The 22,759-nt window shown below is 46.5% G+C and overlaps 3 protein-coding genes across 5 annotated transcripts; 1 reads left to right on the plus strand and 2 right to left on the minus strand.

The window, feature by feature from the left end:
• The first annotated feature begins 2,522 nt into the window (after positions 1-2,522).
• chgb (chromogranin B) lies at positions 2,523-6,446 on the plus strand. The gene is made up of 7 exons (XM_034528147.1): positions 2,523-2,568; positions 2,730-2,776; positions 2,877-2,967; positions 3,273-4,878; positions 4,998-5,097; positions 5,369-5,479; positions 6,366-6,446. The coding sequence occupies exons 1-7, from the start codon at positions 2,523-2,525 to the stop codon at positions 6,444-6,446; spliced, it is 2,082 nt and encodes a 693-aa protein (XP_034384038.1).
• Positions 6,447-6,716: 270 nt separating this feature from the next.
• Positions 6,717-12,152, minus strand: trmt6 (tRNA methyltransferase 6). 2 transcript variants are annotated; one of them, XM_034527859.1, is made up of 12 exons: positions 11,884-12,152; positions 11,663-11,793; positions 11,419-11,528; positions 11,016-11,107; positions 10,808-10,891; positions 10,573-10,697; positions 10,287-10,457; positions 9,795-10,087; positions 9,565-9,650; positions 8,905-9,007; positions 8,014-8,100; positions 6,717-7,391 (listed from the first exon to the last, which is right to left on the minus strand). In XM_034527859.1, exons 1-12 carry the CDS (start codon positions 11,988-11,990, stop codon positions 7,236-7,238), a joined length of 1,545 nt encoding a protein of 514 aa, XP_034383750.1. In that variant the 5' UTR covers positions 11,991-12,152; the 3' UTR covers positions 6,717-7,235. The 2 variants fall into 2 exon arrangements, with proteins under 2 accessions (XP_034383750.1, XP_034383751.1); XM_034527860.1 differs by having other exon boundaries at positions 7,273-7,599; positions 11,884-11,990.
• Positions 12,153-13,402: 1,250 nt separating this feature from the next.
• fermt1 (fermitin family member 1) lies at positions 13,403-22,230 on the minus strand. 2 transcript variants are annotated; one of them, XM_034527857.1, is made up of 17 exons: positions 22,151-22,197; positions 21,437-21,532; positions 20,543-20,702; positions 19,926-20,023; positions 19,361-19,496; positions 19,130-19,267; positions 18,261-18,444; positions 18,073-18,175; positions 17,868-17,975; positions 16,677-16,808; positions 16,438-16,487; positions 15,965-16,089; positions 15,445-15,551; positions 15,111-15,335; positions 14,875-14,999; positions 14,190-14,331; positions 13,403-14,111 (listed from the first exon to the last, which is right to left on the minus strand). In XM_034527857.1, the coding sequence occupies exons 2-17, from the start codon at positions 21,443-21,445 to the stop codon at positions 13,938-13,940; spliced, it is 2,016 nt and encodes a 671-aa protein (XP_034383748.1). In that variant the 5' UTR covers positions 21,446-21,532; positions 22,151-22,197; the 3' UTR covers positions 13,403-13,937. The 2 variants fall into 2 exon arrangements, with proteins under 2 accessions (XP_034383748.1, XP_034383749.1); XM_034527858.1 differs by lacking the exon at positions 21,437-21,532 and having other exon boundaries at positions 22,151-22,230.
• Between the last annotated feature and the right edge of the window lie 529 nt (positions 22,231-22,759).

A 22,759-nucleotide genomic window follows, 5' to 3' on the forward strand; every position in this document is an offset into this window, starting at 1 on the left:
AGGGGGTTTCCTATAAAGAAAAGCTGAAGAAGGATGGTTCTAGGTATAATATCCCTTTATATTGAGTTGTTGATAGAACCCTCTGCAAGGGTTCCCAGGTGGAACCTTTACAAAAGGTTCTACGTGAAACCAAAAGGGGGTTTCCTATAAGGAAAATCTGAAGAAGGATGGTTCTATGTATAATATCCCTTTATATTGAGTTGTTGATAGAACCCTCTGCAAGGGTTCCAGGTGGAACCTTTACAAAAAGTTCTACCTGGAACCAAAAAGGGGTTTCCTGTAAGGAAAATCTGAAGAAGGATGGTTCTAGGTGGAACCCTTGCAGAGGGTTCTATCAACAACCAAAAGGGGGTTTCCTATAAGGAAAATCTGAAGAAGGATGGTTCTATGTATAATATCCCTTTATATTGAGTTGTTGATAGAACCCTCTGCAAGGGTTACCAGGTGGAACCTTTACAAAAGGTTCTACCTAGAACCAAAAAGGGGTTTCCTATAAGGAAAAGCTGAAGAAGGATGGTTCTAGGTATAATATCCCTTTATATTGAGTTGTTGATAGAACCCTCTGCAAGGGTTCCAGGTGGAACCTTTACAAAAGGTTCTACCTGGAACCAAAAAGGGGTTTCCTATAAGGAAAAGCTGAAGAAGGATGGTTCTATGTATAATATCCCTTTATATTGAGTTGTTGATAGAACCCTCTGCAAGGGTTCCAGGTGGAACCTTTACAAAAGGTTCTACCTGGAACCAAAAAGGGGTTTCCTATAAGGAAAAGCTGAAGAAGGATGGTTCTAGGTGGAACCCTTGCAGAGGGTTCTATCAACAACCAAAAGGGGGTTTCCTATAAAGAAAAGCTGAAGAAGGATGGTTCTAGGTATAATATCCCTTTATATTGAGTTGTTGATAGAACCCTCTGCAAGGGTTCCAGGTGGAACCTTTACAAAAGGTTCTACCTGGAACCAAAAAGGGGTTTCCTATAAGGAAAAGCTGAAGAAGGATGGTTCTAGGTGGAACCCTTGCAGAGGGTTCTATCAACAACCAAAAGGGGGTTTCCTATAAAGAAAAGCTGAAGAAGGATGGTTCTAGGTATAATATCCCTTTATATTGAGTTGTTGATAGAACCCTCTGCAAGGGTTCCCAGGTGGAACCTTTACAAAAGGTTCTACGTGAAACCAAAAGGGGGTTTCCTATAAGGAAAAGCTGAAGAAGGATGGTTCTAGGTATAATATCCCTTTATATTGAGTTATAGATAGAACCCTCTGGAACCAAAAAGGGGTTTCCTATCAAGGAAAAAGCTGAAGAACCCCGTATGGTTCTAGTCCTTTAGTTCTTAGAGTCTGTGAAACTAAATGGTATGGTGGCCCAGTCTCTGTTTGTGTCGTTCTCGTGTCAGAACAAAAGAATGTTCTGAAGTGGAACAACGAACGATGAAACGAGAACAAAACCAAGTCAGAAAGGAGATGCCGGCCGGGGTCGGTTTGAATGTTCTGATGTTGGAGCTCCGTCGCCGCTCGCGTCGGCTCATCCCGACCCGGGGTTTGATTTATGGAGCTTAAGATACCGTTCCTGCAGTTGGGAACAACTGGGCTTATGAATCCAGGTCTCCATGAACTGGTTTTCTCTCCCTCTACTGGTGTTGAAGCTCACGTGGTCCCACTGGAAACTGGACCTGCAGGCCGAATGTATTATTGAGGAGTCCAGGCTGAGTTCTGACTGGTCAGACTCCGTGGCTCAACTGAATATGGTTTATTAGCCTATATTCAATCATTTAAGCATGAAACGTGAAATCTAGGGCAACATTGCAGTTGATGACACTGGGGTATTACGTAAGACCAGAGACATGGGGTAAGCCCCCGTCTGAAGAACAAAGACATCTTATTTTTGAGCGATTGAACCACACAGGGCACATTATCGTGCATATGTCTGACTTCGCATTCAGATATGTTGCTATTCTGCAGGAGAATAACGACATACCGTAGTCTGAATCAACAGCAGCACACTTCTTAACAAAGTAGTGTTTCGGGGGCTTTAGGGTCTGCTTGCAAAAGAGCTCACGAAGCCACCCCCCACCCCCTTATACCTGCATGTCCTCAGGCATGAACCTCCCCCTCCCTCTCAAAACAATCTGCTTAAATGATCACCTCGAATGAACCGTGACACTAAATTGCAAATTGGCTTCCTTTATTTATTTATTTTTCCTCCCTGCAAAATGTCAACATTGTGCACGCGTCAAATATCCACTCGGACCGCTCTCGTTCCAGGTCTAATGAGTCGTGACATCGCCACAGCCCGAAAGCACCCTCCTCCCACGCTCCTGCAGCCCACTCCTCTCTTTATTAGAGGCGCTCCTCTGCTCCAGTCTTCAGAGCAGCAGGCGCCCAGTCAGCGCAGCTCTCTCTCTCTCTCTCCACCCCGGACGCTTTCGGGAAGAAAAAAAGAAAGAGAAAAGGGAGTTGGGAGTGCTTTTTTTCCCTCCTTCTTCTTTCCCCTCCACGCAATTCCTTTGGATATACCTTCATCTCGTCGAGATGAGGCTTCTTTGCGTTGTCGTCGCCGTGGCGTCTTTGTTGACAGGTAGGTGATGGAGCGGCGGTGGCTTTCTTCAATGCACAGTGCTGTAAGTTGGTGAGCTCGGTTCAGGACCACGGACAGCGGCGCCGGCTGCGCGTTCACTTTCACTACATGTGCAAAATCCTCTTCTTGGTTTTTTTTCTCCCTTTTTTCCCCTATTGCAGGAAATCTAGCGCTTTCAGTTGGAAAAGAAGGGCAGAGAGAAGATGTGGTATGCTTTAAAAAAAAAAAAATGATTATTTAGTTTTTTTTTTAAAACAGCAGCTTTGCAGAAATGAAGGCAGCTGTGTGTTTATTTGTGTGTGTTGCAGGTAACACGCTGTCTGGTGGAAGTCCTTTCCAAAGCTCTCTCCAAACCGGACTCCCAGCTGCACCAGGAATGCAAAGACATTCTCCAAGCAGGTTCGGAGCACACGCAGATTTTTTTTTTTTACAAGATGGGATAACGAGGGATATTTAAAGCATCAATGCACTCTTTTAACTGTCAAGGTCGATGACATATTTGAGGAGATTCACCACTTGAACAAGTGGGCTATTTTTTGACAAAATAAGAGCTATTAATACCGCTTACAGCTTTCATGCTGCTTCTCCACTTTAAAAAAAAAAAAAAGAGATCTAATAAAAAATATTCAGAAGAACACAATTAATTCAACCTAAATATGAAATAAGTCGATGTTTAAATCTCTTTTTCTTTTGTTCTGTCATAGGGGTTAAACATGCCCCGCTGGACAAGAAGACCGCGGAGTGGGTGGCAACTCATGGAGAGGGGGCCAAAGGTCAGCCCGAGGTGCCCGGGCCACAGGGAGCAGATGTGAAAGACATCGAGGATCTCCTGAAATCCGTGGAGGACAAAAGAGAAATCCCAGAGGACGAGCGCAGCCAAGAGTCCTGGAGTCTGGGTGACGGGAAGGAAAAGAGACGCGAGGACGCGGACGAGGCGGAGCGCGAGAAGAGGAACAGCTGGAGGCCCGGAAGGTTCCACCAGAAGAAGCACAAACGGGGAGAAGAGGAGGAGGAGGAGGAGGAGGAGGCGGCGGACAACGAGCGCAGTCAGGAGAGCTGGGGGCTCGAGGACAAGAGATCAGAAGATGAAGGAGGCGAGTACAGAGAGAAGAGGGCCAGGAGGCCCGGGAGATACCGCCAGAGGAAACACAAACGAGACGAGGAGCCTTCAGGCGGAGAGAAGGAAGAGCCGGAGGAAGAGCGCAGCCAAGAGTCCTGGGATGTGGGCAAAAGGCAAGGGGACGAGGATGAGGAGGAGAGACAGAAGCGCATATGGAAGCCCACGCATCGCTACCACCACAAGAAGAAGTTCCACAAGCGTGGCGACGAAACTCCAGAGGAGGAAGATGATGGCGAACGCAGCCAGGAATCATGGGGTCTCGACAAAAGGGATTGGAGGGCCGGCAGGTTCCACCAGAGGAGACACAAGCGTGACGAAGAGCTCCCAGAAGAAGCCGGGGAAGAGCCCGATGAAGAACGCAGCCAGGAATACTGGGACTTCGATACAGGAAGGGAGAAGAGGGACTGGAGGGCCGGCAGGTTCCACCAGAGGAGACACAAGCGTGATGAAGAGCTCCCAGAAGAAGCCGGGGAAGAGCCCGATGAAGAACGCAGTCAGGAATCTTGGGGTCTCGATAAGAGGAACTGGAGGGCCGGACGGTTCCACCAGAGGAGACACAAGCGTGACGAAGATCTCCCAGAAGAAGCCAGAGAAGAGCCCGATGAAGAACGCAGCCAGGAATACTGGGACTTCGATACAGGAAGGGAGAAGAGGGACTGGAGGGCCGGCAGGTTCCACCAGAGGAGACACAAGCGTGATGAAGAGCTCCCAGAAGAAGCCGGGGAAGAGCCCGATGAAGAACGCAGTCAGGAATCTTGGGGTCTCGATAAGAGGAACTGGAGGGCCGGCAGGTTCCACCAGAGGAGACACAAGCGTGACGAAGATCTCCCAGAAGAAGCCAGAGAAGAGCCCGATGAAGAACGCAGCCAAGAGTATTGGGACTTCAATACAGGAAGGGAGAAGAGGGACTGGAGGGCCGGCAGGTTCCACCAGAGGAGACACAAGCGTGACGAAGAGCTCTCGGAGGAAGCCAGGGACGAGCCCGACGAAGAACGCAGCCAGGAGGACTGGGGCGTCGACAAACGGAGCGGAAAGGAGGCGGCGGGGATAGAAAAGCGCATATGGAAGCCGACCCATCGGTACCACCACAAAAAGAAATTTCACAAGCGCGGCGGAGGCTCATCGGAAGACGACGAAGAACAGAGGGAGGAGGATTCAGAGGAGAACGAGGACAAGGACGAAGCAATGAGGTACTTGTATCTTTTTGTTTCATCTCGAATAACTTTGTATTGGGCACCGCCCCCCGGAGCACAAAACAGACATTCAATAACAACAGTAGAGAAAAGAACAAAACCTTTTTGTTTCTCAGGTATCTGGCCGAGAAGCGCAGTCCCTGGAGCTTCAGAGGTTTCTACCATCCTGCCTGGTACAAGAGGGACTCAGACGAGCCCGCTGCAACCCCAAACAAGGTGGGCATTGTGTGTTGGATTGAGGTGTTTTTTCTGGTTGCATATATGAAACAATAAGAAAAAAAAAAACACAATTTATTTTGTCCTTTGTGTAATTTTCTTAGCATTTTTAAAACATTTAAACCCTGCGTTATCTATTCATTTTCTTAATAATAATACAAATAATATTTGCGTTCATCCCTACCAGTAAAGTTCTGACGGGCAGATCTGATCTTGGCCATCAGTGTGCAGTTTATTAGACATAATCGGATTCTGCCTTTTGTGTTTTCAGATGGATGAACTGGCCAAGCTGCTGAGCTTTAAGATGAACCAGCTGGCCCAGCGCTCCACCGAAGAGGAGCCCAAGAGGAGCATGCACCACAGAGCTCTCAGCCAGCAGGAGGTAAAGAAACGGCTTCTAATTGCTGCATGAACAAACAAAAAAGGACCTTTTAATGACCGACGTGAGGATGCATTTGCTGTCACGTTCACTTTGTGACACCTCTAACTACTAGACCAACGGACTGAGGTGGAAATACAGTTATCCTCCTGTGAGTTACTGGTGGAGATGAACACTATGTCGCAGCCAGTAAAGCAAATGTATGCAAATCTTAAAAATCTAATAATCTACCCTGACATATATATATATATATATATATATATATATATATATATATATATATATGCATTTGTGTGTTTTATAAATAGAAAAAAAGACTCTTCCCCTATATGCATTTCGCCGACCCAGTAAACCACAAAGTACATCAAGAGCCTGCACCCCACACTGACCACTAGGGGGGTGGGGTGCTCATTATGGAAATCTCTATGGAGATGTCAGGACTTAGCCTTCAGCGCCACAGAGCATATTATGCATATGTGCAAATGCACGTCAAGAGCATGTCCCAAATACATAAAAGGGAAGATGTAACCGGTGTTCTCGTTTCCTCGACTCCGGAACGCTCAGATGATTTTTTATTACCCGGCTCAGATCGATTCTTCCCGGCACCTCTCTTCCGACACGTTTTTTTTATGGCTAATGCAGTAATCACACCAATACGTCCATGATTATGGCCTCCCAGAGCAATCAAAGTCACGATAAGCCCATTAAAAAAAAAAGGTCTCGTGTCACATAACTTTGGATCAGCTCAAGGGATAATAACGGGAACGCCTATTAACCTAAGTGACCAATTTATGCAGATTACGCAAGTAGACAAGTACAAATAATGAAAAATACAAATCTGCTGTGATGATAGAAAGTTGCTGATGTATTCCTACTCTTTTTTTTTCAGGAGAAAGCGCTGGAGAACCTGGCGGCGATGGACACGGAGCTGCAGAAAATCGCTGCCAAGTTGCATGACGACGGCGCATGAGCCAGGACCCTCCTGTGTGTAGTTTAATATGCGTATCGACTTGTTTATCAGCGTATTTGTGATATTTTGATGTTATCAAATTACTCAGCATGGGAATGATTTTGATGTTTATAAATATATAAGAAGAAATACGCGATTATAATATATACATCTAAGACAAATTATTCAAGTCATCTTGCGTGTTCTGAAGAGTTTGTTCAATCTGCAATTCAATAAAAAAAAAAAAGAAGTCTCTGAGTTATTTCTTGATTCAAACAATAAGAGAGTGCATCTTTTAGTACTGCTCTTTAATTCTGTGAAGATTCAGATGTAACTTACAGTCAAAGCCACATAAAGAGCTGGATGATATAACTAAATGGCACTTTATGCAGGGGAAACTAATTATAAAACAAAAAAATAATAATAATTCAAATAAAGTGTGAATGTAGAAGCTGGAGAGCATCAACTGTGGGGGTAAAAAAAAAAAAAAAAAGTTTTTACACCTGGTCTTGAGGCATAAAACTTACTCTCCACACACACACACACACACACGCGCACGCGCACGCACACACACACACTGCGCTCACAGTGCTCGGCCTGCAGGCGTCACGTCAGCTTTACGCATTCCTCTGCGCTGATCTGACTACACAAGAGAGGGGGGGTGGGGGGGGTCCTCTGATGAACACAAACCAGACACTCCACTCCGTCTCGCTCACACCAGAGGCGTCAAAACCAGTTCAGACGCTGGAGAAAAATGTAAAACAACAAAAACAACAAAAACAAGCCCTACAGGCAGCTGGAAATGCGCCTTCAGCGTCCGTCCACTTTCTGTCTCTTTGCCGCCGGCTCCTCGGCTCGCTGGGAGTTGGCGGGTTTGGAGTCGTCCACGGCGACCGTTGTTCCCGAGAGGATGAAGCCCCCGGCCCCGCTCATCAGCAGCAGGGGATGCGTCCGGTTGGGCAACACCTGGGGAGACGATGCGGGAATACAGTCAGGAGACATTCATTCTACAGAGGGCTGAAGCTCTCTGAGTATGCAAACACTATTTCATCCTCCAGGTGCTGCGTAGTAGAACAAGCAGAGTGGGCAGTGAGAGCGAAGTGGATCAGGGGCGGCGACGAGTTTCTCAGCGCAAAGAATTTCTGCTGCTGCTAATTGGAGGAATTTCTGCAACCTACAATAAGAAGATATGAAATTACTTTCTTCATTCAGCCATAAAAAAGAAGGATTTAGGACTGAAATAATTGGGGAATTGGCAGAAAGTGTGTTCTGATAATCTATTTAATTGTTATTTACTTGTTCATTGTGAATATATACATTCAAACAATAGACACGGCAACCAATATTATTTTAATTGTCATTGACTTTATTTCTCCCTTTGACATTTTAGAGATCGCAAGAATAATTAATTACTAAATTATTTGCTCATAAAAACTTTTGTGAGCAGTGTGACAAATTATTAGTTAATTCTCGCCCTTACTTTGTAAAACACACCTGCATTGATCCACACTGACGTTTGATCCCCTCGTGAAGTTTGCATGACAAACAATTAGCAAAGAATGTACATAATAATAAGATAAATGTGTACCTGGTAACGTCTGAGCCAGGTGTCTGTGAGTCTGAGGTTCACCGTACCGCCACGCTCCTTGAGCTTTGTGAAGCACTCGATCAGAGGCTGCAGAGAAGGGAAGAAAAAGGAGCATTGAGAGGACTGCACACACACACGCGCACACACACACACACACACACACACACACACACACACACACACACACACACACACACACACACACACACACACACACAACACACACACACACACACACACACACACACACACACACACACACACACACACACACACACACACACACACACACACACACACACACACACACACACACACACACACACACACACACACACACACACACACACACACACACACACACACACACACACACACACACACACACACACACACACACACACACACCTTTTTTAGCAACATAAGCACAACAGAGGTAATACGGGTAGAGATGTGATGGTAACCAGTGATGCACAGATTGCAATTTTCTCGGTTGATTTGGAATTATTTTTCTTTCTTTTTTCTTAAAGCCTCGCTTCATTTTTCTTTCTAAACTATAATTGACAGCGAGGCTCTGGATCCAAACTACGTTTTGGTGTAAACATTCTACTTGTTATTGTCATCTAGAGTGGTTATTTGCATAAAAACCTACTATCCAATAGAAATAAATAAATAATTGTGATTTTCATTAACACCAAAAAAAAAAAAGGTTGTTCAAAGTATATATTATTACATAATAATGCAACCTCCGTTAGGGTTAGCCGTTATCAGCCGGACGGCGCTAGGGAGAAGACGCCGTGCCGTCACCACGACGACTCCGAGCAGCGTGCATTGGAATTAATTACAACGACTTTAGTTAAATGCATTTAAACGTGTTCCTCCACAGCTTACCTCTTTGTATTGGGAGTAGACGACGAAAGGCCTGGACGGGGAGAGGAACTGGATGAGGCCCAGGAGGACGGGACACGGGTGAAACCGGCTGGCTATCACCAAGCTGCACAAACGGATGATCAAGCAAACGTGTCACGCGTGAAATATACGCTACGAACCACACACACGTTGTTATTGGAAATGTGTTGGTCGGCAATATGGTAATGTGGCTCATTGGGTGCTGCGGGACAGTTATGACCGGGAGACTTTTAGTGCCCTCTGCAGACATTAAATCTCATCCGTTATGCAGCTGGAGACGAGTCGGGAAAAGAGGCCGATTTGAAGAACCGGCTGGCGAAGCTGCTTCGATGTGGAGAAAGTCAATAGACTAACGTGATCAATACTCGTCACCCTCGCAACGCTTCACCCATCAATCATAAGAAAGCTATAAACCAAGTCCTTCATTACATGACGGGGAAAACGGCAAAGCAATAACTTTGTTCAGCTCGTGAAGATGAGGCGCGCGAGCTCAGGGGAACGACTTTTATGAACGCGCTTAACAATACGGTGAATCATTCGACACGTTTTTATCCTCGTAGATCCGTTTTCTATTGCTGTTGTTTACTGCCGGTCCAGCGCGGATGAAGCGGAAGAGGGAAGAGCTAACAGTCGGACACCCACCCGTCAGCGTTCCTGCCCTCCAGCAGGGCGGCGGCAGATGCCAGCTTCTTCCGCTTCTCCTCCAGCTTCACCTTTCTTTCCTGAGCCTGAAAATAAAAAAAAAACATGAAGTAAGGACATTGACCCTTTCTTTTAGAGCAAAGTCTGACATTTCTTTTTTTTTTTTACATACAGGCTTATTCCTGTTGCTTACAAATATAAATACATAAAAATGTCCCGAGTGGGCATACTTTGGCTTCGATGCGTTTCTCCCTCTCTTCTTTCTCCGGGTCGTTGATTTTCTCGGCGCCACTCTTGGACTCCATTTTCAGTTCCTCCGGACAGCTCGTCGGTTCTGTCGGTTCCGCCTCCATTTTCAGTTCCTCTGGACAGCTCGTCGGTTCTGTCGGTTCCGCCTCCATTTTCAGTTCCTCTGGACAGCTCGTCGGTTCCGCCTCCATTTTCAGTTCCTCCGGACAGCTCGTCGGTTCTGCCGTAGGCGGGTTTTGCTCCTCCTCTGCAGACGCGACGGACGGCTTAGAAGCTGTCATGACGAGGGAGATCATTTACATCAGATGAATGTCACGATATCTCAGTCTATGTGTAGTTTACAAAGAAGATTAAACGACCGGTATATATTTAGCGTTCGCAGGCATTTCAGCTCCAGTTTGCAGCGACATCTGAAAACAAGGCTATAAACATCTTAAGAGAGATTTATAAAAAAGAAGGGAAATAGGCTCTACCAGCAGGGGGGTCTTTGCAAGCGGTGTCCAGAGTGCCCGCCAGCAGAGCGTTGACATGGCAGATGGGAAACTCGTGCAGCGTATCGTGAAAATGTGCAGGGAAGCCAAAGCTCTCCACACCCGCCCGCACGGGCCCACCTCCCGGGAACATCTGGATCACTGAGCCGTAGCCTGGATGAGGAGGAGGAACGAGAGGGTGCTTATGCAAAAGGGCTTCTGCATTCTTTGTACACAAAAAAAAAGAAGCAGACGACGCGGCACGGAGACGTTCACGGGGCTGACGTACCCCCCATCCTTTCCATGACGGAGCCCAGCACGAGGCCAGCGCACGTCTCGAACACCAACACTTTGCTGCCCGCGTGGATGTTTGCCAGAGTCAACATCTGGGCGAGCATGTCGTACCGCATGTGGCTGCGTCAAAAAGGGGGGGGAAGAAAAAAAACACACGCATCATATCTTCATCTCGCCGCTCTATCAAAAGATAACTTTCACACGTGCTCTTCCCGCATGTGCCGACTCACCAGATCTTCCCCGGTTCCCGGCCGTGGTACATCATAGCCAGGATGCGACAGGACGGCCTCAGAATCGTCACAGTGTTTTCATACCTGGGGGAAAGATGGAGGAGGAAAAAAAAAGCACAGGAACGGAAGCAAATGACACAGATTACAGCCCACTGCAGTGTTTTAAGCCTGAAACTAAATGTGGGTGCGTCGTCGTAAAGGGACTCACTTCTTTTTCTTCTTCTTGATGTACTTATCCTGGGCATATTTAGTCTTATCTCTGAATGTAGAGCTGTTGTCTACAAGCTGCTGAATGATTTCCTGTGGAGAAAACACACAGACACACGTCTTTATTATCTTTTTTTTTTATTACACCCGATCATTTTAAGATAAGGTTCCCACGACAGGACAACCCCCATCTCCCAGAGTCCTACTAAAAGACGTAAATCTTTAACAATGGATCACACATATTTAATAGCGGGACATTGTAGTGATAAGCAAACACTGCTCAAACTGGACTTTTGTTTTCAGCTGCGGCTTAAACGACATTTCGTATTAATGCCACATGGACTGATACAGACCCCCCCCCCACCCCCTCAAGCAAGTGTGTCATCGCGAGATCCCTCATGTACCTGATCCTTCAGACCTTGCCCTTTCAGGATCTCGATGTCATCCCTGGTCAGCTTCTGTGATTTCCCATCGTCCAAAATGTGTCTGTTGTCTGTGCCGGCCTCGTTCGCATCTGGTGGAGAAAAAGGGGGTGAAAACCACAGCAGCAGCCTGCACGAGTCCTTTTTAGGAGGTCCTGCATGCAGCCTGGAAAATAACGAGACGTGCATCATGTTTTGTTGTTGTTTTAGGAGCAGGTAAACACACCGGTGGAGCCCTCGGTGTCTTTGGGCTTCCGCGGCTGCAGGATGCCCCCGGGCGCCACATCGAAGGTGCTGCCGTACAGCTGCCCCACGGCGGTGTCCGGGAGGAACCACTGCTTCTCGAACATCGCCTTCCTGAGGGGGGAGATTCACGCGGAGGTAAGGCGACTCCACCGAATGGCATCCTCCCGATGCGCATCGGGTGTTTAGTTTTTGTGGACTTACTTCTTCGGTTGAATTTGCACCGCTTTGAAGATATCTCCCCGTTTCAACACCACGTAGTCCCCCGCTTTGATTCTGTCCGGGGAGTCCTCGTCCACGTTGTCCGCCATGACGGTTACGACCGAGAGGTAGCCGTCAACCTTCCGATACTTCGGTTTAACAGAAGGCAGCACGCCGCCCCCCCCCCCTCCGAAGTGAAAAGAGCAAAATACGGCAAAAATCAGCTATTTCCACGTGTTAGCTTTCGCTTCCCTAGCTCCCCAGGGCGACTAATCGATCGCAGATTGATGACATCGCAACGCTTTCGACATAGTCCTCTGTGATTGGCTGGATATGCGTCGGGTTTGCCAGCCAATAGGAGCGAAGTGTGACGTGACTGGGGCGGAAGTGTAGATTTCCGAATCATCGATGAGCAGGAACTTTACGTTTTGCCTCCGAGAGTTAAGAACGAGAAACGTGAGAGATTGTCAAAACATCGCGAGAGCTAATGAGAGGACGATATTAAGATGAAAACTGTTGCACGTGGCGGCAGTTAACAGGACCACAAAAGCACTCTTTATTCAGATGTACAATCAATTAAACTCTGCTCTCACAATATGTGGGAATATGTAATATTGTCGTGCGCTTAAATTAATTGTATCTTTTATTTTCCACAAACCGTAAATCTGACTAACTGGATTTCCTTTATTATTTAAATTTATTACATGTAATATGTCCTGCTATTTTATTGTATTGTATATTTGTAAAAAAAAATGTTTTGCTGCTGCGTAAAAAATAAATTTCCCCCTGGGGATGAATAAAGTAAAATCTAATCTAATAGACGATGCGGAATAATTCTGTTAAGTCACGTTTATAACATTTACTTTTAGATTTTTACGACCCGCTGTTGAATTAAAACTGGATTTGATCACACGTGTAAGTTATATATTCAAGCATATCGATAACCTATATACCTATCGCCATGGCAGCTGCTACCAAACTGCATTTCTACACAGTTTATAGGGCGAAAACATGGCAGATGTGAGACCACGTCACCGCTCGGCTGGGTGCGTTTCATTTCCCACCATGGGGCCCACACAATCTGGGGTTTTATGACTGTTATTAAACGGCGTGCCGGCTCCACCTGCCCTCCACTAATGCACAGCAGGGGAGCCGTGAAGCATCCTCCACTCCACAAGCAACAAACAGCATTTGTAAGTCACTTTTTTGTTAATGATCCAACTGCATTCAGACAGTAAGTCATAGTGACTTCAGTCCAAAACAAGTCAGATTAAAGTGATAATAAATCTGCTGGTACTAAGACGCGTGGAGTGTTTCTCAAAGCTGGTTATACGTCACATTGATAATGAAGTCCTTAGTGAACCCAAGACATTTTCAGGCCGTGTTTGCAGAAGTTCACCGTGTGTGTGTGTGTGTGTGTGTACGGCTGTGTTATGCATTCAATACACTGGCTATTGCGAAATTAAGTATGACATTTACTCGTCACATCATGAACATGAGCAGAATGTTCACGATACCTGCAGTTAACTCCCTGCCTGCGTTCTTTAAGCACGGAATATAATATTTTTGTGAATTTGCATTCCTTCATGATATGCATCGAAGCTCATTGCAGTACAAGAATTAAGATAACTTCAAACCCGAAATGAACAAAAACAAGTTGTGATATACATTTTAAAAAAACAACAAAAAAACACCCTTTTAATGATTTTATACAAAATTAGTTTCTGTCTTATACGAGGGCATCTCTTCACCTTTTTAAAATAATAAAAAAAGCGTAATTCCTACAAAATATCAATGGATCCAAGTTTTTTGAGAGAATCTTGACTTGCAATATTTACACCAACGCCATTATTATTATTATTATTTTTTAGTGCAGGGTAAGACGGCTATAACTGTTCACAGCAGGATTTATAACGACAAAAGGAATTTTTGTCGTTATATACAGAATGACACAGTCCTTGGCCGTGATTGGCTCAGCGCTTTCGGGGCTGCCAATCGCTGCAGTAGACGAACGCCGCACTGGGAGAATGAAGGAAAAGACGCGTCTTCCTCTTCCCTCACTCTTGGCCTCCAGTCAGTTTGTGGAACAGTTCTTCGTCTAGCGTCTCGTTCTGGTCTTTCGATCTCGTGGAGAGGAAGATGTAACCGCCGATGAACTCGTGGACCACCTTGCAGTCGCAGCTCAAGCAGCAGAAGGCCATCGACACGTTCTGGTCGAACTCGATGGTCACCTGGAATTTGCAGAGGAAAGTGGTTCACGACCTCCGACCTAACTGAGAAATCACCGTAAGCACATGGCGCCCCCTCACCTGTCTTATCTCCCAGTTAACGTTCCACTGCTTCATGTTGGCGAACCTCCACGTGGTGACGGGCAGCCCGGAGGACATGTCCATACGGATCAGACGGTTGTAAGAGATCCCCAGAATCTCATCCTTCTTGCCGCCTTTGAATCTGAAAGGCAAATTTAAAAAAAAGAATAACCAAAATATCTGGCGACATAATTCGAAAGAAGGACATCTATTATCTCTTTTTAAAAAAATCCTGATACTCGCAAGTAAAAAGGAGCTGGATGAAAAGTGACCCTCCAAGCCCAGGACAGTGGCTGGACATTGTAGAGGAAATATATATATATTATATTATATATTCAAAAATGTACTCTCTTCCTAAGGATCGAAGCAGGTTCCCATGAACAACGCTGGGGGAAAATGGACTGTATACAAGGGAAAAGATGAGTAATGTTCTCAGCTGACCTGAAAAGAATGGATCAAAAATGGTAAAGAGTGATTGATGACCCCCCCTATTAATTTACTTTACTATATATATATATATATATATATATATATATATATATATATGTTCTACTTGTCTGTCTTTTCTTTTCTTTTTTCCTCTTTTTGTCATTCACAATGTTTTTGTCGCGTTTCTTAAAAAATAAAATAAGAAAACCAATAAATAAAAATCAATAAAATACACTTCAATATCTCCGCACCGTACCTGACGATGTAGTAGTTGATGCCGAACTCCGGAAGCGACTGCCAGGCCTGGATGAAGCGCATCTTGGCCTCCATCAGGGACAGCCGCGCGATGTTCTGATGGGCCTCCAGGATGCGCGTTGTCAGCTTGAAAACAACCACCGGGGGCAGATTTAGCAAAAAACGCCCATGAAGCGTACGCGGCACATCCCCCCCCCCCCCCCCCCCCTCCCCCCCCCCCCCCTCCCCGAGACCCACCTGCTTGGTCTTGTGCTTCTTGGTGTATCGCGGGGAGAAGAAACACTCGGCGTTCATCTCCATGGCGTCGAGGTCTGGAGCCGCCTGGCCAGCAGGGGGCGCCAGGCTCTTCATCTGCAGGAAGGACTGGATGTTCCTCACTTCCGACTTGTAGGAGCTGTAGGCCATCGTCTTGCCCTTGGAGGCCAGGATGCACGCGGCTTTCCACTTGGCGTACTGCGTTTGCTGCGGGGGCACATTTTAAGGGACGGTTACACCGCCGCCGCTCGTGGGTATGATTGCTGGTTATCGTTAGTTTTTAAATGTCGGGGACGAAGAAGAAGAGGGGCCTTACGTTGTCACATCGGATGTACACCTCGTTCATCCCGTCGGCGACCGGGAGCAGGAGCTTGATGCCGAACTTCTTCTCCGTGACGTTGACGTCGGGGACGACCTCACAACCTGCCCGGTGAAGAGGAACGGGGTAGTTGGGATATTTACTAGTTTTCCCTTAACCAATACAGGAAAATGCAACTTGTACAACATTCAATTTCATATTAAATAATGAGAAAACCTTGGTTCTCAGTTGCTCCCACTCAAAGATGTAATTACCCACCATGGGAATGCTAACGTGGGGTTATTAATCCTCAACAAAACAGAACTAATTAAAGCTGTGTTTCTCCTTTAAAGGGATGAGGGGTATTATGGGGAGGGTGCTCTCCGAATGAACGCAGTACTTTTTTATATGTATTATTAATACAAACACATTTATTATTATTAGTTTCTCTTTTCTATCTTTAGATATTTCTTATTCTGCCTCTCTATTATTTTATTTATATCAAACCATGTAAAAAAAAAAACCTGTCTCCACTGACCTCGGAGGTGAAACTGCTCCATGGGTTCTCCGCTGGAGGTCTCCTTGCTCTTGTAGTAGGAGATGGTGGTGTCCTTGAATACGAACCAGTACTCTTTGTACGGCCGCAGCGTGAGTCTTTTGGGCCTGATTTAAGGTGGCAGGAAATACAAAATAAATCATTCTGCTTCTTTTTTTTGGGGGGGGGCTGCAATACACGTTTATATGACCGTGATGCCCTCGAAGCGAAACAGCATAAATGTTTCATGACGGTCACGAGATACATTGAGCAGCTCGCGTAAATACGCACAATAAATTTGCATCGATAAATATTTCACCCCTGTCGTATGAATCAAACCGTATGGCTGCGAGACACTAAACTACGCTGATTTTAATGCCACTAATGACGGCAAAAGATCAATTTCTGATGGAGGGATTTCACTTCAGTTATTCATGATGGCATCTTCATTTGATAGGAACAAAAGGTGGGTTTACCTAAACAGCCGGAGGGAATCTGCCAGCTCTGGAATGTCTGTAATGTCTTCCTGGGGGGGAAGGGGGCGGGACAAACAACTGTCAATTATCCTGTGACTTCTCCTGACATCACCGTGTTAAGACATGCAATCATCACTCCTGCTCAAAAAGAAGAAGAAGAAAAAAAAAAACAGGTGTTCTGCTGTAACAGACCTGGAAACCTCGTAGCACCGTCTAAAAAAAATAAAAAAGATGTTTACCAGAATTCGGTCGGTCAGTCCGCCCTCGAGCGTCACCTCCAAGTTGGACAGGGCGGCCTCGACTTCGTCTATTTCTGGCTCGTTGGAGTGGTCCAGCGGTTCGCTCGACATGGTCAGTTTACAGACGTGATACTGAAAATCAAGTCAAATTAAAGCTTTTACAAGTCGGTGCCGTCGTCTCCGAAAAAAGACTTTATGTCAAGACCACAACTGTGAGAACTGTGTGTGTGTGTGTGTGTGTGTGTGTGTGTGTGTGTGCATTGTCTGAATTATATGTTGACATAATTGCTGCAATTGTTCAAAGAAAACAGGACAAATCCCACACATAAAGCCCCCCCCCCCCTACCCCCCCCAACACACACACACACATATAAACACATATGCAGTATATTATATGACTGTGAATAAAGAGGAATATTTCTTTCTTTTCTGTGGTTGTTTTTTTGTGAGAATGAGGATTTTTTCTTCCACATTTTACCACTAGTGTGTCCTGCAGTGCGGGGGACTCGCACCCGACAAGGTCTGGACTTGGTCCCAACCCCTCCAAAGTTCTTGGTCTTGTCTCGGTCCTGATACCTTCTGGTCTCGGGTCTCCACGTGGTCTCGACTACAGCACTGCCGCGTGGTAGAAAAACCCTCTCGACGGACGTTTCTAACGGCGACGATGAAAATATTCTAACGAGTCGAAGCCATTATGACCTAAGGTGTTTTTTTTGTTTGTTTTTTTGCAAGGCCGGCATGAGTCAGAGGGAGCGCTGTGTGCCAACGTGCAGGTGAGTGCACCTGGTGATCTCTCTTTGAATCACCACAAAAATAATCCGCTGAACGGATCAGAGACGGCCGGAAACTTAAGACAAATGTGTCTTTAAGTTTCACCGGACTACTTTTCCCACCACCTCTCTTCCTCTATCTCCTCCCCTCCCTCCCTCCCTCCCTCCCTCCCCTCTCCAGTGGGATTCTCCTCGTGTCCCGGCACGTCCTCGCATGGATGTAGACACCAGGACAGATCCTATCCAGAGCTCCAAGACTGCCACAGACTGTACATACAGCGGATTCAGGCCACATTACCAGCAGGCCAATCACAAGCCAAGTTAAAACAGGAGTGCCATACACTAGTTCAAAGTGTATATAAACCTTTACCTCAACCTTTACCCACAGAACCGTACGTCACTCTCACGGCACGTTATTCACCTGTAATGAAGCGAACATCAGCATTTCCTCCTCCGTGCAGTCTATCTCCTCCAGCAGGATGGACCAGCGAGCTTGTTCATACAGCTGGGTTATTCTGACGGCGTCGTACTTAAAAAAAAAACACACATAAAAAAAAAAAAAAAAAACATAGACTTAAAAACCTTCGAATCGAGTTTAAAAAAAGGTTTTTTTTTGTCTCTCTTACTTTGGGATTGAGGTCAAAGAAGACGTTGTACTTGAAGCGAAGCAGCAGCTTCTCTTCGTGCAGGATGTCTTGCTCCATCAGGGAACGGGACGAGTCCAACCACCTGTCGACGGCAGCGAAGCACGCGGTGAGAACGAGACCACGAGAAACCATTTAAAAAAAAAAAAAAAGAGACTCTTCTCGTCTACCCCGCGTTGTTGATGGCTTTGTCCACCGGCGAGAGCTGCTGGTACATCTTGGCCAGCTCGGCGGGCGGCAGGTTTGGCTGCGAGTCGGCCAGCGGGTTCTCCCCGAACCAAAGGCTGGTGGCCGACACCGGCATCCCGTTCTCCGGGTCGTAGGTGGCTGTCATGGTCTTACTGTACATGGGGCCTTGTTCAAGGAGAACGATGGAGGAGATGCATGATTAAAATCTGCTCTGCCGATAGCGTATTTAAAAAGGATTTTTAAAAAAAGCAGAGGAACATTTTCAAAAGGAGAATAAAAGTTGGACAGAAAGCTCGAGACTCTTTAAAAATTAAAATGAGGCTCGGTGAAACCGGGGAACGGTCTTAATCTTAATAAGAGTGATCTTTAGGTTGGCGTGAACCCCCCGAAGAACACGGCAGCATACTGAACTATTCTTTCACATCTCGCTGATGGTGAAGAAATAAAAAGACGCGGTCGCTTCTAGGGCCTGAAATGAATCTGAATGTTTCAGATTACAGACATTATTAATATCCTTGTCACCGACATTTTGTCAGAGCTGATTTTTGCAGGAAAAAGCGACATTGACCTCCGGAGCACTAGGGGACCCGTATGTATTAGGGATGGTTAGGGTTAGGGGGCTATGCGGACCCTTAGTGAGTATAAATCCATTTTTTAAAGCAATACTTTTAACTGCAATAAGACATTTGACGTTGCAATAAGCAAACTGAACCAGACACTCCAGAGTCGGACACAAGGTTATGTCAAAATTACACAAAATAACACGCGCTAACACACGTTCATTAAAACATTATAATAATAATATATATATCTTTCCAGAGATGCGCCGGGGAAGCTTTAGTTTCAGTACCTGTGCCCCCCGGTCCCCCGCTGAATAAATCAATGTCCCAGATGTCTTCCTGCGCCGAGTTCTTGTCTTTCTTCTTCTTCTTCTTGGAGGGGTCGTCGGGAGGCTTCAGCAGGGACAGTTCCTCCGATCGTCTGATGTCTGAGGGACGAGGAAGAAGGAAGCGAGGCGAGGTTGAGCACCGCGACAAGAGGAGAGGGGGGGGGGGTGGGAGGAGGACGGAGGAGAACTCACTGAGCATTTGACAGATCTCCGCCACCGCCTTGAAGACCACGCTGGAGAAGCTGACGGTCATCTTGATGGTCTTCATGTTGGGGAGCTGCAGCAGCAGCGGCTTGTGCTGCGGCGTGTAGCGCAGCGTGGCGTCGGCCTGTGGACGAACATTTGGAAGGGACAGAAAGTGGTGTGTGTGTCTTCTAAAAAGGGGTTCACACATCTAGACGATGGACACAACAAACGGACCCCGAGCCCGTTTCTGTGATGGAACTTCGACACATGAATGTGCATTGCACCGATATTATACACATTTATCTCGTCTTTTTGGTTGCAATGAATTGGGCCGTTAGAGCTTTGGTTGACAGCCAAATATTCACTATAAGTTATATATTTTCTTTCAAGGAGCTGCAAACAACATGCGCACAATTAAATGATTATGGCTTTGAATCTTCCACGCCACCCATTCAAATAGTTTTTTTTGGGGGGGCCATTTTAGAAAGATGTTGACATTCGAACACATCAAATGACAGCTTTTTAATTATAATTCTTTACCGATTCAATCGCTCCGGCATCGACACATTACCTGGATTCCATACTTGTCCAGGGTCCAGTGGGTCTTGAGGAGCCAGCATTTCCTCTGCTCCCACCACAGGGCATGGTCGGACCAGTCCTGAGGAGCCTCTGCGGACGCACAGATGAAGTCAGACGCGTTGCTACGATGCTGCGGTCACATCTCCAGTTTAAAAGGGGTCCTGAGGCGGAGCGTTTGGCTTCGTACCTCCAAACGCACCCAGCGTTGTTGCGTGGGTGGCCGAGCGTGAGTAAAGTGTGCTTTAATGGAGGCCTAAAATCCGCCCCGTTGGTGACGAGCGACTTAGTCATCTATTGTGTCTGGTGCTGTTTAAACCGCCTCGCTAAAGCTGCCGTCACACTGCAGCCCTTACACGCCTCTGGGAGTTCTGTGAAGCGATATCAGTGTTGAGGCTGAACTTTGTACCCCCCCCCCCCCCCCCCTTCCGGGGCTACGCAAGCCAAACGCATTGTGGCAAAAAAACAATGGAGAGAAATGCAGCGCAAACAAGGGCGTGGAGCGACTAGCGGACGTGTTGTGGCAGCAGGCGGGGGAGGGATCAGGGCCCTGAGTGGACGCACGCTTTTCAAACCCGGGGTGAACCCAACCAAAATCCGAGAGGCACTTACTGATCTTCTCCACCAGCTTGAGCATGAGGCCCCCGATGTGCAGGTCTCCCTTCACCCTCAGCTTGAATTTCATGGACTCGTCGCCGTCTTTTTGATCCACCTGCACGGACAGCTCCCACGACGTTTCCCCGTACTCTGCGGCTGTGATCATGGCCCCGTCCTGAAGAGAGAGAGAGAGAGAGAGAGACAGGTGCACGGAGATTAAAAGACAGGGTGCACGCCATCGAGTGTTAATGTATCACACGGTGTCGGGGGGGGGGGGAATTCCACTACGATGCCTCGATTCTCGTTTACGTTTTGTTTTTGTGGAGGATTAGGAAACATCTGGGATGATGAAGAAGAAGAAGAAGAAAAACAACACATGAGTCAGAGGGATAAGTGTTTCTCAACATCCTGTGGGAACATCCAACATTATCTTAACAAACACAGATCCTGTTCCAGGCAGCAATGGAACAGATTTCAACCGTTCCTTCCTCTGCAGTGTTTTCTGCAATGATACCGCAGTCCCTGAAGTACCCCCCCCCCCTCCTCAGAAGATATATTTATGAATAAGATATCATGGAATGCGCAGACGGGTGAATGGATGAAAGACATCGGGCAGGTATAGGAAAGAGGAGAAGAGTGGAGGAGGAGGTGGAGGAGGAGGAGGAGGAGGAGGAGGAGGAGGAGGGCTCAGCTGTGGAATGTGTGACGAGCAGGGACACGAATCCTCTGCAGGAGAGGAAGACCACGCAAAACAACAATTTCCACACGCTGCACCGTGATCTCCACCTCGGTTCACGTCCGAGCTCTGAGAGCGTGGCGAACAAAGAGATGCCAACACACACACACACACACACACACACACACACACACTCACACACTCGTCTAGACCCAGGCTATCAATAGAAATACCTCTTTCATTTGTCTCGGGCAGCCCAGTGGACATGTAGAATGCGACCGTGTAGCCGGGAGGCTGAGTTTAATGACCTCCTCTCCCCCCCGGTGCAGCTTCAGGGTTAAAAGTAGCAGTTAGAAGGTTTGAGCTCGCATATCTGCGGAGGCTTGTTGAGATGTGTTGGAGAGTGATGCATCGACTGCCACGGGGTTACACGGCCTGAACAATTTTGGGGCTTTTCAAAAATGCAAAGTAAATGACCATAATTGTGTTTCCTATCAAATATGCACTGGTTTCAAATAGCTTTTCATTGTCTGAAAAAAAGGTAGCCGGTGTTTAATTTGCTATTTTTCATTTACAGATGTTTGGTTTCCAACTAAAAGAGCAGCCTTAATGTTGGAACAACTGGAGGAATGCAGCGTTGCAAAAAGACACGCACGGGCACACACACACACACGCACACACACACACACACACACACACACACACACTGGCCTCAGTAGAGCAATGATGGCACAATAAAGTCCTGCAAATTAACCATTAACTTACTTATGTTCAGGCGTGCCACAAACACACACTGGACCCAATCATAGGACGTGCGTGTGTGCGTGTGTGCGTGTGCGTGTGTGTGCGTGCGTGCGTTTTCTTTCTCGTTTGGGACATGACAAGTCTGCTTTTTTCAATAACCCCATAACGACTCAACAGCATCGAGACTCTAAAACAACTCTTACCTTTTAATTCCCGAAGTTTTCTGCCGCTGAGCTTATTCCTAGAAATGTTTCTCGCGAGGAGGAAGAAACCAGGAATGAGGCACCTCAGGGAGTGAAAACACGCCCCGTGCCCAGAGACAGGTGAGGAGGAGGAGGAGGAGGAGGAGGTGCGTTCAGGCTCAGCGGCCCGGAGTAAAGGTGGGTTTGAACCCACAGCCCGTTGTTCACGCGAGTCCTCATGTTCTGTGATCTACATGATCAAACCTCCGTCTGCATGCGGGGTTACTTCCTGTTTATAGTATTCAAATGGCACGAGCCGACACGAGCACGGACAACACATGACCGAACTACAGGTATCCCTCTTTAAACTATTTGAACACGACGTGTTATAGATCATAATGATGCACATTTGCATATTGCATACTGTCTTCAAGGTGTCTTTTGAATGTATGGAGCCAAATATTCATGTATTTACAGCTATAGCTTTCAAATGAATGACTCTGCAATAGTGCTGAGAACATAAATAGCATCTCCACAATTAAGTTTTATAATTGCATTATTTATTACATTTTTATTAATCACACTTTTTCCTTGTCATCCTTCTTTTTTTTCTCCTGTCAATTTCCAATT

Source organism: Cyclopterus lumpus, chromosome 24 (assembly GCF_009769545.1).
Source record: "Cyclopterus lumpus isolate fCycLum1 chromosome 24, fCycLum1.pri, whole genome shotgun sequence".
Lineage (NCBI taxonomy): Eukaryota > Metazoa > Chordata > Actinopteri > Perciformes > Cyclopteridae > Cyclopterus > Cyclopterus lumpus.